This window comes from Petromyzon marinus, chromosome 30 (genome assembly GCF_048934315.1).
Source record: "Petromyzon marinus isolate PM22_M1 ecotype Great Lakes invasive population chromosome 30, UKy_Petmar_22M1.pri1.0, whole genome shotgun sequence".
In the NCBI taxonomy this organism is placed as follows: domain Eukaryota; kingdom Metazoa; phylum Chordata; class Hyperoartia; order Petromyzontiformes; family Petromyzontidae; genus Petromyzon; species Petromyzon marinus.
This window is the reverse complement of record NC_133696.1, coordinates 11,554,634-11,571,378: the sequence shown is the minus strand read 5'-3', so window position 1 is coordinate 11,571,378 and position 16,745 is coordinate 11,554,634. Positions and strand designations below refer to the sequence as shown.

General features: G+C 51.0%; 1 protein-coding gene across 3 annotated transcripts in view; it reads right to left on the bottom strand.

Moving 5' to 3' along the window:
* Positions 1–1,054: 1,054 nt before the first annotated feature.
* The window catches only part of LOC116947613 (ubiquitin carboxyl-terminal hydrolase 15-like), an 84,815-nt gene continuing 69,124 nt past the window's right edge, over positions 1,055–16,745 (bottom strand). For all 3 annotated transcript variants that reach the window (XM_032963558.2, XM_032963559.2, XM_076070748.1), the window contains 4 exons: positions 14,166–14,315; positions 12,838–12,941; positions 9,184–9,272; positions 1,055–8,843 (listed from right to left, as the gene is read on the bottom strand). In XM_032963558.2, coding sequence (XP_032819449.2) covers positions 8,496–8,843; positions 9,184–9,272; positions 12,838–12,941; positions 14,166–14,315 — 691 coding nt within the window. In that variant the 3' untranslated portion in view covers positions 1,055–8,495. The remainder of the gene's footprint in view (positions 8,844–9,183; positions 9,273–12,837; positions 12,942–14,165; positions 14,316–16,745) is intronic.

Sequence of the window (16,745 nt, the reverse complement as noted above, 5' to 3'; positions counted from 1 at the left end):
TACGAGTTGGCTCTCATTTTGCTCGGGATGTGCTAAATTTCCATGTGCAGCATGGTGTTCTGTTTAGCACAGGGTTAACAGAAAGATACGTAACCTGGTACAAGTGCAAAACCAAGATTGTAATCCTTTACAAGTGAATGCAATCCAAGGAATTAGCGAGGCATACGAGTATCGTATTCCATATTAAAAGTGAAATATTTTGAGTCAATCACTTGATTCAAGACTTCTATGTGGACATCGCTCACCTATGGACTTAAGTTGTCAAAACCTAAAACTGATTTATAGGGATATTTTATTTTTCTATCTACGTGGCTTTACCGAAAAACCCAAAGAATATGAATTCCTGCAGTCACGAAAGCTGTAAGTCAAGATTTGATTTATAAGAAGTTATGTTAAGTATCGAACTTGCCTTTGCTTACAGCAATAGTTTCACACTTCAGGTGCTCACAATTGTTTGAAATAAGCGATACCTAATCCCTGCCAAGTACCAAGTTGCGAGAGAATGTAAACTAAAATGGTGCTAGGCATTGTGAAATAATGTCTTAACTACGAAAAATGTCTAATAAAGCGTTAAATGTAATGAGGTTTCGAAGCCAGATCTTGGGAGGTCAAAGATCTACTATGAGAGCGCCATCCGCGTGTGAGTGGGAAGCAGTAGTGGAGCGGTCGGCACGCTTAGCCATGAACACGACGACCCGAATTGGACTCCCGCTCATGGCCAAGACCATTGGATGAGTTTCTGAACCGGACCTGGGCCTCCCCTAGGTCAACTCAGCCTCAAATGAGTACTTGGTGCGGTGTGTAAATATCGCCACTGGGGAGACAAAGGCGGCCGGGCGTGGTGTTGGCCACCCGCCCCCCTCGTGCGCCGTGCCAGCCTTCTTAGGTGCTCGCTAACAGCACTTGCCCCAACTGTCTGTTACAGGCGATAAGGGGGATCTCTGTTTTGTGTTTTGTACAGCGCCGTGTGGCCTCTGGGTGTAAGATGCTTTTACAAGTGTAAATTATTATCCAAGTACAAGGCCGCCTTGGCCAGAAATACCACGAATGTCACTGCAGGTCACATGTTTTTTAATGTACACTGGTGCAGACCGATATTTCACCAATGAGTTTTATCCGATTGAACACCGTCCATGTTTAAGTTTTTTTTTTTACATTCGGCAGATCACACACGGTCCCGCAAAGTAGCGCCGCAAACCAAGGACACGTGAATTAGTGCACACCGGCTCCGCGAAATTAAAAACCCACGGCCGCGTACGTCGGGAGCAAAGGTGCGAGACAGAGCCAAGCACGACGATGGAGACGACTTGGGAGAGACACTGAAGGGCGTGCGCGTACCTCGTGGGAGGAAACGGCAAAGGCGGAAATTTCTCACTTGCCATACTGCAGAACTCTTCAGCATTGCAGTTCAGCTCTTTATCAGCATGGGTTCGAAGCCTTAAGACGGTGTGTGTGTGTGTACACCACAAGTGGGGGAAGCCGGTCAAACTGACCTACGTCCAATAGCTGCCAACGTAGCAAGTTGCTTAACATGAAGGGAGATCGGGCAGGGCAAGAAGTGGGATTGTGCAGAGAGAGAGAGAGGCGAGGGCACATTGCGTACAACAGACGACCCACGCTCCGCCCCAGGGGGGGCTGACAACCAGGTACTTGTAAATCACTGGGGGACCATGGACGCATCGTCACCAGCGGCGGCATACAAGACAGACTCGCCGACTCGAGACTCCCACAGTGAGCGGTGCTCCTCTCTGCCGCACGCCAGCACGACGAAGGGGCACGGAGGAGCACGACTCGTGAGGTGGGCTGCCCAAACTACACCTGTCGTTTGACTTATTATTTTTATTTATGTCACCAGGTAAGGAGGGCCCACTGCGCTGCACATCCCGTTTTTCCCTCCCCCTCCCCGCCCTCTCTATTCTTGGCCGGGGCAAGGGATGTTGAGAGTTTGACCAGCGGTGGCAGCAGATGTGCTTTAGCACCCACGTGCGATGATGGGCCAAGGCTGGGAATTAATTCACAGGGGGTTTGAATGGATTAGGGTTGTCGGAGGGATTAGCCAGTGCAAGACTGAAGCAGCGGTGACTATATTTCGTTTAACGATTACACGCTTTTCAAAGTTGGGATATTAAAGTGATGCACTTATCACTAGTCTCCATACATTACTCCCGACCATCAATGCTCCCTCGTGAGCTCCCTCGAGTTGAGACTTCTGCCAGCAATGGCATGAGCAAACAATTGCAGGGCCGCGCCTTACCTTCCATCAAAGCACATGCGTATGAAATTATGCAGGGAGGCAAATATGGGACTCTGCTTTCTGGCACGAAACATTTCCGCGCGCTTTCTTAATACTCTTGCCACAACTCGTGTTTTCGGAATGAAACACGAAATACGAGTCGTCGTGATTTACCACCTCGGCTCGTTTTCAGCCTCCACTTTTCTGTGAGCAACACAACAATGTTGGCATGGACCGGCGCGTGAACGCCGACGGTGCAGCGGATTCGCGCCGGCCGGCGCGCATGAACACAGCCCTTGCGTAATTGTTGGCAGCCATCGCTCGCATCAAGTGGACGCACTTTAACTCGAAATAACACTTCCTCTGCGTGGAGTATTAAGTAAGCAGATGCATATTTTATTTTATCTTTTATGTTATATTTTATTCCCACGTGCACTCGGGCCTCCCAAGCTGCCAAGCCGGAGCTTTTTGGGTTAGATCGCGTAAATATAAATGTGCCGTTAAACCCGCCATCGCCCGACACGAACAATTAGTAAGGTTTGTCACTAAAAACATGCCATTTCATTGTTAGTTCAGCACACTGGTTGTCTGTTGGAGAGTAAACCCACGACAACATTTACCGTTCGATCACTCGAATGGCGGATTTAACGATACTTTTATATTTACGCGATGTAACCCACACACCTCTATTATGGATAATATTTGTTGCGAGAGCCGACCTGTTAAATTGCAACACTGTGCTCACGTACACGTTAACTCCAGTGAACAGTGACAGCTGTCCACACGCACACACACCAACGTAGCATTCACAGCAATGGCCTGAGGCAGCCAATTAAGGAACTAAAGATTGTCTCTCAAATAAATAAACTGAAAATATTCTTGGTGGCATATTAAAAAAAAAGAGACCGGTGGCTTAGAACAAGCAACAATTTGGAGGCTGTATAGTAGCGGGCGACAGAGTTGAGACGGAGAATAATTGCCGGTCCTAGCTATTCGACAAGAAATTGAGCAACAAATTGCGAGTGGCAAATGGGCTTCGAAAAATCGGTATCCCAACAGCGCGCGGAATCACGTGGGTCAGGCAGACCGCCTTCACTGCCAGAACGCCACCGGTTGGGAAGGACGTTCCAGTCGTCGGTGGAACGGTTTTGGCAAAGAACAAATCGCAAAACAACCTGGAGAGTCACTTCCATTGGCCTGTTAACCAACCCTACACAATGCAACCTTCACGCTCCGTGTCACATTCCTACATTCGCCAATCTTCCAATAAACACGCTCCCTTTTTTCATTCTTCAGGACAGGACAAGACGAATGGGGAAAACCAACATTTGATGGGATTCTGTGGGCGTGAAACCAATCACCCGCCCACCCCGGTGATTCAACGTGCGCCGGCACGATTCGAGGTCGTGAAACAGGAATCGCTCCTATTTTCGGCCCTTGCCGGGTTTCCAGGAACCAGTTACAACAAAAAACACAATGCAGATCGCGAGTTCCTACGCGCGCACGCGATCCCCACGTGTACGCATCTTTGAGCAAGAGGCGACTTTTAATCGATGGATCGTTACGTGCCAACAATTCTGCCGCTCCGTTCGGTCCCCTAAAACACCGCGCTTGGGGAAAAAAAAAAATCGGAATTTAATCTCCGCCGGAAAACCCAAAGTCGCAGCAGAGCTTTGCACGGTGATCCGACACCGCCACTAATTTTGTTACTCCATGAGGAAGTGGGTGCACAATCACAAAGAACACAAAACCGAGCACGTCCATCAATAGCGCCGCCATGAAGAGAGAAATACATAGAATATGCGACGTTTCAGGCAATGGCCTTCCTTCAATAGCAGACGGCGCGATGGTGTGACGGTGCCAGTCTCCCAACTATCATCTACTCACGCTTTCAGGCCTATCTCTGCCACAGCCAAGAACGGGTGCCAGAGCAAAACCCAGCCCACCAATGAACCCACTTTTTCAAGCGTTTTGAATCCGCAACAGATATTATAACACCGCCTATGTATGTGCCGTGTGGGTGGAGCAGTGGTGCAGTGGTAAGCACACTGTGCCTTGAACCCAAGAGCCCGAGGGTGATTCCGGGTCACAGCTGACATTAGTGGAGACCACTAACTATTTATTAACTACTTTTTTATTTTACCAGGTAAGGCCCACTGAGCTATGTAGCTCTTTTTTCAGAGGCGACCTGGCCACAAATGATGTTTCAACGAAGTGGCTTATCACGTGGATATTAATAGCAGCCAATTACTCTAACAACGCATGTTGATTCTAAATGTGACGTCTGCATTAATCCTGGGTCCCACTTCACAAACATGCAATGCCCAACATGGTGAAGTATGGCCAAACAAACCCTCGATGACCAATATGGTGTGTGCAGGCCTTCATACAGCAATTCATTGACAAAGGGCTCTGGTTTGTGTTTGCCATGTGCCGTGCATGTGCGCAAATATTACAACTGCAACTACTACCACAAGGTATAATTGACCACTGCTGTCATTAGTGAACAATTTGGCATTTGGGACAGATTGCCATTTTAAAGATATTCAACGTGTGCTTCCTTATCATTTACAGGCTTAATGGGAGGATTCAGTGGCATTGGCCGGCCCTCTCTGACCCGAAGCCAGCTTAAACAGCCACATACACATTTCCCTTTTTGTAATTTCAACTTAAATTCACTGCGGGCATAACACGCGTACGCGCGCGACGATCCGTCTGTGCGCTCGCAGGTTCAGAGATCCCTGCTGCTGGCGACCTCAAAATCACGAAGTAGAAGAATACCCCGTTGCAGAGTTCACAGTGAAAGGGGAAATCATAAAAAAAATAAGGCAAATGGCTTTGAGAAACGCTAACGGGGACCCAGCATAGAGCAGGGGCAGGGTTATGCGAGGAGAACACTCAAATCGGTCACTAGGCAGCGTTTCACTTGGCAATGTTTGGTGAGCAACACCATTGGTAAATTAAAGGCAGATTACCCTCAGTGCGTACACACACACACAAATGTACCACGTGTGTGTGTGTGTGTACGCACCGTGTATTTGCGCGAGATATACGATGATCCACCACCACCCCCCGCCTCGATATGATGAATCGTGTTCCGATTCGGGGTTAAAAATGCCAGAATTTCAAATTGCATCTCGTTTGTGGCTTACTCTCGTGTCGTTACTCGTTTGTGGCTATCACTCGTGTTGTCGTTGTTACTGGTTTGCTGCCCCGTCCGCAGTCTCAATAGCTCCGCTATTCGGCTGAAGGCAACGTTTGCATACGATCCGAGTAGAATTTCCATCAACACAGCGATCGGCCCTCTCCTGGACGACGGCACTCCCCGCATTGTGAGCGGAAGCAAGAACACGTTTCAATTGTCGAATCATTACCGGCCTCATGCAAAACCTTGATATGTTTAAAAACAAGTGCAGGTCACGGGAGTTTCTCGTCTCGCCAAGGGGGGATTTGCTCTCCTTCTCACAGATGTATGGCTGGGATCAATAACAGCGGCGAGTGGCTCTCCGCTGAGCTCCCACGTCGGAACGTCGTGCATCCCTCTGCCCGACGTCCCGACGTTTTCACGCTTCACACGTGTTTGGAGCTTCTTCACCGGAAAGGAATATTCGAGTTCCCGCAGAGCGCGCCTGCGTTTCCTCGTACGTCACACCGACTTCCTGAAGAAGCTCCTAGCACGTGAAGCGAAACGTCGGACTTCGCGAACGACAAATGCGCTACGAACCCCAAGGCCACGTCGGAGAACTCCGGGCAGCAAAACCTCGAAAACCCGCGGCGAGCCTAACGACGGGGAGCGGCGCGAGTTCCGTCTCGTCTTGTGTGCGACCAGCGGCAAGCCAAGTGTTTCCTGCTTAAACATTCAACGAAAAAATTAAAACATAAATCGATAGGTCGTGAGGAACAAAAAAAATCATCAGATGGTCGCGAAGTTAATCGAAGCCGGAAAAACGATTTTAAGTGCAGGTTTCTCTGCCTCATCTCCAGTTGTCCGTAGTCAACTGCTGCCCGCTGCGTTTATATATATAACATATATTAATATATTAGTTATATATACATTGCCAAGTAATCAATTCATATGCAGGCGCATACTCAACAAATTGGCACGGCGATAAATATGAGGCGACTTCAATATTCCGAAAACGAAGAGCAACCACAAAGCAGCATCGAGTAAAAAAATGTAGACAATCTCGCGCAGATCAAGACTTATTTTCGTCAACTTAAAATGAGGCGTCACCGGAAACAAAAGTGCCCAACACGGGGGCAAAACAAAAGGTACAGGCGGCTTGCAAACGTACAAAAATCTCTGTGCAAATGAAACTGGCTCATTCCACTCGGCGCCGTGCGAGAAGCCCACGTCTGGGTTCACCCAAACCCAGCTGCCCCCCTCGGCGAGATCGCCGCCACCCCCCCCCAAAGCCTCGAGAGTAAACCGAGAGACCCTTTAGCCCAGGAGCGGCGGCGGAGGCGGTGCCGGCAACGTGTGCCGCGTGCCCGATGCCACGGGGGAGAGGTTGTGCGGGCGGTGCGCGTGGCTCGGTAGCGTCGCGTTCGCACCGCGCGCGAAGATGCGCGGTGCGAACGCGCTGTCCGACACAATCCTGCCGTCGCGCGCACGCGCGCGCAAAAAAAAAACCTAAAACCCCCGATGGTTGGAGACGTGATCTGCAGGCCGATGTTAAAGCTGCTCCAAACACGCTGCGAATTACAATTTTCTCAGCACAATGACCCATGTGCTATGTACAATTTGGTTGTTCAGCACTAAGGCAATAACACGGAGTGTGTAGGTGTGTTGCTTGTGTGTTTGCAGCCGGGTAAAGGATCCGGACAATTGGTTGCTTAAAACAAATCAAATGTCAGGAGCTCCACACCATACGTTCCAGTAAGACACTAAATGTAAACACAAACATTGAACGCACGTGCCGTATCGGCGCACATACACAGCATACAAAACAAGCGCCTGGAAACACAATACGCATTCAAAACGGTCTCTCAAACCGGAGACATTCGACGCACGCAATAACTTACTGCCAAATCAGCACAAGGGGGCAAAAGTCTCAAGCTGACACAGTAGCCATAATGGTCAGGGAGGGCGAAACAAACAAAGACTCCGCTTGGCTGCGAGACGCGACGATGGAAAGACGGCCGGTGGCGGTGACGCACGTGGGGGCACCCTTGCTGGTCGCGGGGAGGGGGGGGGGGCGTGGGACCGGCGGGGACGAACGGCTCGCACCTCCTCCCACTCGCACCTCCTCCCACTCGCACCTCCTCCCACTCGCACCTCCTCCCACTCGCACCTCCTCCCACTCGCACCTCCTCCCACTCGCACCTCCTCCCGCTCGCACCTCCTCCCACTCGCACCTCCTCCCGCTCGCACCTCCTCCCACTCGCACCTCCTCCCACTCGCACCTCCTCCCGCTCGCACCTCCTCCCACTCGCACCTCCTCCCACTCGCACCTCCTCCCACTCGCGCCTCCTCCCACTCGCGCCTCCTCCCACTCGCACCTCCTCCCACTCGCACCTCCTCCCACTCGCACCTCCTCCCACTCGCACCTCCTCCCACTCGCACCTCCTCCCACTCGCACCTCCTCCCACTCGCACCTCCTCCCGCTCGCACCTCCTCCCACTCGCACCACGGGCGGTGGCGGCGGTGTAACAACGCGCCCGGACGCTGACACCGGAGGCGCTCGCGGTGCCGCCGGGCTCCCTGGCTCCTCGCGACGGTCGGGGAGCGACGCGCCCGGCCCCGCGCGCGAGGAGGAGGAGGAGGAGGAGGAGGGGCGGTGGTGACGAGCGGGGGGCGAGGAGAGCGGCCGCCCCCAAGCCTCGGTTTTCCCACCGCGGGTGCGGGCGAGCCTCAGCGTCGCTCCGCGGGGCAACTTTCAGGACTCGTCGTCGTCGTCGTCGTCGTCGTCGTCGTTATCATCGTCGACGGTCCGTCCCCGTGGCGCGGTTTTTGCCGCCGCGCAGATTTCCCCCGCGGGCGTTAAACCGACAGCGGCCGCCGGCGAGCCGGCTCGCCCGTGCGGCGGCCTTGACCTCGGTGCCATTTCGGGATGGGGGGGCGGGGTGGAGGGGGGTGGGGATGGTGGAAAACGTCTCGTAGGGCACGCAAACCCACCCCCCCCCCCCCCCCACCGCGCCGACGTCCCCATCGTGTTTTCGGTTTTGCATTTTCAAGGGCCGGCCTGCCCGTTCGATGGGACTGGCGCGGTCAGGAACGAGCGTGGAGGAGGAAGGAGCGGGCGCAGCGGGGTCGAGGAGCTTAGTTTGTGTCCATGGAGTCCTCCTCGGCACTGCTCACGGCGCCGTTGTCCAGGCACTCGTCCTCCTCCTCCTCCTCCTCCTCCTCCTCCTCGTCCTCCTCTTCGTCGTCGCGGCGCTGGGCGGAGGCCGGGGCGGCGCACGACGACGACGACGAGGCGGTGGCGGCGGTGGAGGAGGAGGCGGTGGTGGCGGCGGCGGAGGCGGCGGAGGCTACGGTGGTGGCGCAGGGGGAGCCCCGTGGGGACGGCGGCGCCGCCATCGCCGCGGCTCCACGCGCCGCCCCCGCTCCGTGCGCTTTGCCCGCCGCGTCTTGCCGTTGGTAGAAGAGCACGTAGGCCGCCTTCGACTGAGCCACGGCGACCGCGGGCGGGGAGGGGGAGGAGGAGGAGGAGTTGTCGGGGAGGAGGAAATGCAGAAACACAGCAAGACGTCACCTGGGTTCCCCATCAGGAGCCCCGCGCATGCAGCCATTCAGAATCAGGATCCTTATTAACACGAGGCAAATCCGATGAGCTACGAAGCTCTTTTCGCCCAGTGGTTTTCACAGATACACGCAGCACCCAGATCTCACGCGCGAGCTAACGCGGCGCAACCTGTAGGCGCTCTACACCCCCCATCCCCCCCACCCCCACCGCGTTGGCCCATCGACGGTGCGAGCACTCCCCGGAGCTCGCTGGCCCACTCACCACGATCTGGTCCTCGGTGGCCGGCGACACGCTACTGTCGTCGAAGTAGTACCAGTAGCCGTCATCCTTGTTCTTGGCAAACGCCGTGTCTGCGGAGGGGTGGCGGCGGCACACAATTACCGCGGCGACGCGCACGTGCGCTCACAGTCCGAACCGCCACGGTGGCAGGGAGATGTTAACTACCTCGCCTGGTATGCAGGAGGTCGGGGGCTAGATCCCGACCCTGACGACGCCTGGTGTATATTTGGAGTCTGCGTGTCTCTCTCTCTCATCGTCATTATCATCCCGGTGGCAGGGAGATGTTAACTACCTCGCCTGGTATGCAGGAGGTCGGGGGCTAGATCCCGACCCTGACGACGCCTGGTGTATATTTGGAGTCTGCGTCTCTCTCTCTCTCATCATCATTATCATCACGGTGGCATGGAGATGTTAACTACCTCGCCTGGTATGCAGGAGGTCGGGGGCTAGATCCCGACCCTGACGACGCCTGGTGTATATTTGGAGTCTGCGTCTCTCTCTCTCATCATCATTATCATCACGGTGGCAGGGAGATGTTAACTACCTCGCCTGGTATGCAGGAGGTCGGGGGCTAGATCCCGACCCTGACGACGCCTGGTGTATATTTGGAGTCTGCGTCTCTCTCTCTCTCATCATCATTATCATCACGGTGGCATGGAGATGTTAACTACCTCGCCTGGTATGCAGGAGGTCGGGGGCTAGATCCCGACCCTGACGACGCCTGGTGTATATTTGGAGTCTGCGTGTCTCTCATCATCATTATCATCACGGTGGCAGGGAGATGTTAACTACCTCGCCTGGTATGCAGGAGGTAGGGGGCTAGATTCCGACACTGACGATGCCTGGTGTATATTTGGAGTCTGCGTGTCTCTCTCTCATCATCATTATCATCACGGTGGCAGGGAGATGTTAACTACCTCGCCTGGTATGGAGGAGGTCGGGGACTAGATCCCGATCCTGACGCACGCTGTATATTTGGAGTTTGCATCTCATTCCCCGTGGTCGCGTGGATTTTTCTCCGGGTCCTTCCGGTTTTTCCTTCCAGATTTAGATGCATGTATTGAGATTATTTTGATGATTTTGCTGCTAGAAATGTCCAAATGATGGGCCACTTTGTTGAGCCATCATTTGTGGCCAGGTCACTTCTGAAAAAACAAGTTAATACCTAAGTCTGTTAGGATGGGGATGGTTTAGTTTTATTTGTATGTGTGTGGGTCATTTGTTCACCTTTCTTGCACTATCATGTTTCTCGTACTGTTTGCTGTTGTAATGCCAGGACATCTGTGAAAAAGAGCTTTATAGCTCATCGGATTCCTCCAGTATAAATAAATATTCTGATTCTGAATTAAATTAAGAGATTACATCAAGTCGCAGTGTGGCAGGCTGCTTCGTCCCCAAACCCAACGTGACTTAACGATACGGTGGGTACAAAACTTTACCCAGAGGCATCTGAAGCCCCCAAATGTCTCTTCAGCATGGTCAGACTGGGGACGTTGAAAAAGGTTTCTGTTTGGTGTTTTAACATCTTAACACAAACTGTTTGGTGTTTTAACATCTTAACACAAACTGTTTGGTGTTTTAACATCTTAACACAAACTGTTTGTGGTGTTTTAACATCTTAACACAAACTGTTTGGTGTTTTAACATCTTAACACAAACTGTTTGGTGTTTTAACATCTTAACACAAACTGTTTGGTGTTAACAGCTTAACACAAACTGGTTGGTGTTTTAACATCTTAACACAAACTGGTTGGTGTTTTAACATCTTAACACAAACTGGTTGGTGTTTTAACATCTTAACACAAACTGTTTGGTGTTTTAACATCTTAACACAAACTGGTTGGTGTTTTAACATCTTAACACGAACTGTTTGGTGTTTTAACATCTTAACACAAACTGTTTGGTGTTTTAACATCTTAACACAAACTGGTTGGTGTTTTAACATCTTAACACAAACTGTTTGGTGTTTTAACATCTTAACACAAACTGGTTGGTGTTTTAACATCTTAACACGAACTGTTTGGTGTTTTAACATCTTAACACAAACTGTTTGGTGTTTTAACATCTTAACACGAACTGTTTGGTGTTTTAACATCTTAACACAAACTGTTTGGTGTTTTAACATCTTAACACAAACTGGTTGGTGTTTTAACATCTTAACACAAACTGTTTGGTGTTTTAACATCTTAACACAAACTGGTTGGTGTTTTAACATCTTAACACAAACTGTTTGGTGTTTTAACATCTTAACACAAACTGGTTGGTGTTTTAACATCTTAACACAAACTGTTTTATTTTGGCCAGAAAGGGTGAAACCTATTATACAGCGGAGGCTGCTGTTAAGGGATGTAAATATGAACTGGTTTGGAAGGTAAAAGTGCATGCGTGTACCTGCGTGCGTGTACCTGCGTGCGTGTACCTGCGTGCGTGTGCGGGGAGCGTGTACCTGCGTGCACTTACCTGCGTGTGCGTACCTGCGTGCATGTGCAGGGAGCGTGTATCTGCGTGCGTGTACCTGCATGCGTGTGCAGGGAGCGTGTACCTACGTGCGTGTACCTGCGTGCGTGTACCTGCGTGCGTGTGCGGGGAGCGTGTACCTGCGTGCGTGTACCTGCGTGCGTGTACCTGCGTGCGTGTACCTGCGTGCGTGTACCTGCGTGCGTGTACCTGCGTGCGTGTACCTGCGTGCGTGTACCTGCGTGCGTGTGCGGGGAGCGGGAGTGTCATGGTTAGCGCACTGCGCAACGAACCCGGCGACCTGAGTTCGATTCCCGCTCACGGCCAACACCGGTGACCATTGTCTGAACCGGTCCTGGGCCTCCCCTAGGTCGACTCGGCCTCAAATTAGTACCGATTGTGGTGTGTAAACATCGCCACTAGCGAGACAAAGGCCACTTGGTGCTGGCCACCCACCCCCTCGTGCACCATGCCGGCCTTCTTTACGTGCTCGCTAACAGCACTTGCCCCAACAGTCTGTTAGGGCTATATAGGGGGATCTTTGTTATGTGTGTGTGTGGAGTTAGCATCGTCATCACAAGCGGGAGCAGCAAAGGGAAGGCAACGAGTCACGTGGCCAGGACACCCCCTCGGCACGGCTTTGCCCTTTCCCGTTCCGAGATGTCTGCAGGCTTGCAGGGCGGGTGTCCGTGTCCCTTCAACCGCTGAACCTCGGAACGCGCGAGCGGTTTCAGAATTAATTTCATTTAGAGAGGCGTAGTAGCGCCGTTGTTTTTAAAGACTTTGTTACTCACCGCGGAGAACCGTGGCGACAAGACCACCGCACTCTACGATAGCTGGCGCCAAACTGTGCCACACGCCCTCCCGCATGGCCTGTTACTCCCGATTCCGTTCTGACGATGTAACGTGTGTGTCATCGTAACGGAAAAGCACATCGGTGATGTCTTGGAAGGGTACTTATGGAAAAAATTTACATCGAATGCTGAACAGGAGCAGTCCAAGACATCTTTCCTGTGCTCAATAAACACAAGCATTGATGGCATGAAAGGAAAAGCTGCAGGATATTGCATTGCGCACAAGGGTGGCGAGCTAATCACAGCGGGCATTATTCAAATTGTGTTTTTATTTATTAAATCACGGTTGCCGCTGCTGATGCGGCGGTGCGATGTGGGCACTCACAGTGGCCGCCCCCCATTCCTCCGTAGTGATTAGAGACAGCGATGAGGTCATATTTGCAGGGGCCCGGGTTCGGGTTAATGACAAACTCTGACATGTCCAGATTCCTGCAGGACAAACACACCACGAAATAACAAATAAAGCAACCAACCGGGTTAGTGCCGGAGTGCAGAGCAGTTATAAGTTGGGTCACCACATTACCAGGCCATTACATTTTAACAGAATAACAACGAAGATCTTGGACTCAATCGCAAACTGTTGAATGAATAAATGAGCACGAGACGGAAGAGGGGTTTGAATTCTGGAACCACTCTTTGATGACCACAGTGGTGCTTGCACCTACTGTCAGGGAACCAGCAGAAATGCAAGCCAGCTGATGTGCATTACCGTGTTTTTCGGGAAACTCTTGCCAGACCGCTCCACTCATTTCAAAGAATCAGGTGTCATTATTCCACGCAGTTTACGCAAATGACATTTGTGATGATGAAAAAATGTGCGCCGCCTTTGACCCAACTGTTCAGCTCATCGGTCTCAGGGCTGCTTATCCACTTGACCAAATGTAATAACCAGATACACGACAGAAACAAGGTTCAAAACGGTACAACGGATCCGTGTGTGCTAGCAGGCTTCCCCACGAGTCGGCTAGTGGTGAAAAGGGAAGGAGATGGAACGGCAAATTCATCGGCCAACTGGGCCATCAGGATCAATGTTTTGAAAGCAGCATTTGTTTAAACAAGACCGTGGATTCGTCTTGCCTCCTCTGGATGTCATGGGCAGGAAAGCCTTGATTCCCCGTGGCAGCCATCCCTGCCACATCTTCACCTCCCCCTCTACTCACCTCCCCGTCCCCTCCCTCTCTCCCACCTCATTACCCCCTCTCCTCTATCCGCTCTTCCTGCTCGTTTGACCTCGACCGTCTTGAGGAAGATTCCTGTGCTCGTAGGCAACCGTTTCTCCCGGTTCCAGAAGAATAATTTTAGTGAGGGGTCCTCCAATTATACAACCTGCATAATTACGTGTATTATAATTGTTGTATGTTACTTATTATGTTGACAAACTGGTTGTTTTTCAGTGACCACAGGCCATGAGCCAACACCCAACTCAACCGTCTGCCTGTCGTCTGCCCACCCATCGTCATCGTGGTCACCTGACCATGCCTACAAAGGCTTTCTTGCCAGGTTATAGCCAACATTTTAAATTTGCCTACGCTATTCTGCAACGCAATTACTTTCATCTGCCAAACACACATCCACCGCGAGGCCGGGTGCTTATTTTACCGACTAGATATAAACAAACAAAAGGGTTTAACAACAAACAAAAACGCGCAGCACCTGAACGGAAAGTCGACGAGCGTGTCCAACTTGTCGCGTAGGTATCGGCTGTAGGAGAACCTCTTGAGATGCACCACGAGGATGTGTGGCAGCGACCACAGGTCGAACTTCTTGGTGGCCTGCTGGTGCCGCTTGCAGGAGGGGCAGTACCTGGGCACAGAGGCAACAGCAGCATCCCCCGTCAGCTCGCGAGCAACAAAGAACAGCACGCAAGGCTCTTCATGGGCCCGTTACACTTTCTGTTTGCTACTTTCGTTCAGGGGTCGCTGCCTTGGTCTTAATAATCATCGTTACCACGATGGACTTGCAATCCAGGGCGCGCCTATTTGATGGGTGCCGGGGTGGCGAGAGGTTAACTACCTCCCCTGGTGTGCAGGAGGTCGGGGGTTCGATTCCGACCCTGACGCCTGCTGTATATTTGGAGTTTGCGTGTCTCTCTCCCTGTGGTCACATGGATTTTGCTCCGGGTCCTCCGCTTTTTCCCTCCACATTTATAATCAACATCAGGCAGTTAGAGTATTTGGCTGCTATACATTTCCACATAAGCCACTTCATTGAGCTATCATTTGTGGCCAGGTCGCTTCTGAAAAAAAGAGTTTATAGCTCAGTGGGCTTTACCTGGTAAAATAAAAATAGTTTAGTTCATATTTTCCCTGCTGGCATAGCAGTTCAACAATGGGGCAGGTTTCTTCATTTCCCCGCCTCTTTACACGAAAGCCGTATATATAGAAATGGCTACAAGACAGATATTCGATCGGCAGGCCGCGTGCGGTGGGGCTACAGTGTGGGTACGCTCACTTCTTCCAAGATGTCGGCGTGGAAGAACAGAAGGCCCAATATCCTAGAGAGCTCCTTTTTAGGGGTGTCTCTTCTGCCGGTCACAGCACAAGCAAGCAACTTGCAGGGCTGCCCCTTCACCGTTCACTTTTATTTGGCAGCACTTCAGAATGGCAGCTGATCACAGGATAACAAGCTGTGAGGTCATGTGACCTCTCAGCTCGTCAACCGTTTTAATTGTCCCTTGGTATTACTTGGCCGAGTGGCCCTGCGGCACAGAGTCTTGACTCACAACTGGATCGTCACGAGAGCGCATGCTGATCTGGCGAGGATAAAATGAGTGCCACTTTGAAGGAAGTCAAGAGCGGTTGCACTGTGGAGGAATTTCCACCACTAAATTAACGCAGCCCAGTTGCTCCACCACGTCTGGTGACACCGCACATGATCAGGAGCTCACATCGTACATGGTTTTCAAAAATTAAGAGTTCAATGGCAATGGATAATTTGAAAAGCAATGACGAATATTACGTGGTAAAACGGCATCACGTGAATTTAAGGTGTCTTATGTCAAATGTAATTCCTGGAATTATGGAAATTACATGTCCCGGTCTTCCAAAGAATAATCGTTCTTACGCAAATTACTGCTTTGTTTTATCAACCCCAGGGTTATGATGGGCTGGGTGGACCCATCGACGTGATTTGGACCCACGGTGAGATGAACACACTGCCAGCATGACACCCGGGGTGAGGGTGTCGTCTGTGATGGAACAGAGCTACACAGCCCATCGGGTTCTTACAGCTTAAATAAAACTTCTTGCGCCTATAATAATAATACTTTACATTCATGAGGTGCAATTCATCTAGGGATCTCAGTGTGCCATGCACAAAGTTAGGAAATATAAATACTACAAAGTGCAGAGTAGTCCACTGATTATAACATGGGAAGTGTAGGCCTGCAGGCAAAACAGGTAAGTCTTTACAGTAGATTGCAGGTAATTGCCTGCAATCTACCAACCCTCGAGGACCTGCACACGACAAGGACCATGAGGCGAGCGAGGAAGATTGTGGCCGATTCCTCCCACCCTGGACACTCTCTGTTCCAGCTACTCCCCTCCAGCAGAAGGCTTCGGTCCATCAGGACCAAAACCTCACGCCATAAAAACAGTTTCTTCCCATCTGCTGCTGGCCTGTTAAACAAGGCCAAGGGCTTACAGTGATTTTTACATTTTATCTACATAATGACACCTTGCCGATATTAACTATGTTAACCTATTTGTATTTTTTATTTTTAAATTATATCTTAAAGATATTTTATATTCGATATTTATTCAATTTTATATACTTCAGCCCCTTGGTGTTAGTTAGACTTTTAACCCTTATTATTATAGTAAGACTTGTTTAAAACTTATTTAAGATTTTAGATTCCTATATGTTGAATGTATGCACCATCCTGCCAAAGTAAATTCCGTGTCGGTGTGAACTTTCATGGCGAATAAAACCCTTTCTAAAACCCTTTCTAGACCTAAAAACGGCGAGTGACCTCGCCTGAACTAGCCACTGGTGGGAAGGCATTCCGTGGTTTTCGCACAGCGCATGCAAAGGCTCGGTCACCCCAGCTGCAGAGTCGAGTTCTCGGCACGTGGAGCAGATGTAAATCAGCGGATCGGAGAGGCCGTGACGGCACGTGCAGGTGTATCGGTTGCTGAACGTAAAATGGTGCGAGGCCGTGCAAGGCCTTGCATGTTAGCAGCAATACTTTAAATCGTACCCGAAATTGGAAGCCAGTGGCAGAGGTTTTATTCT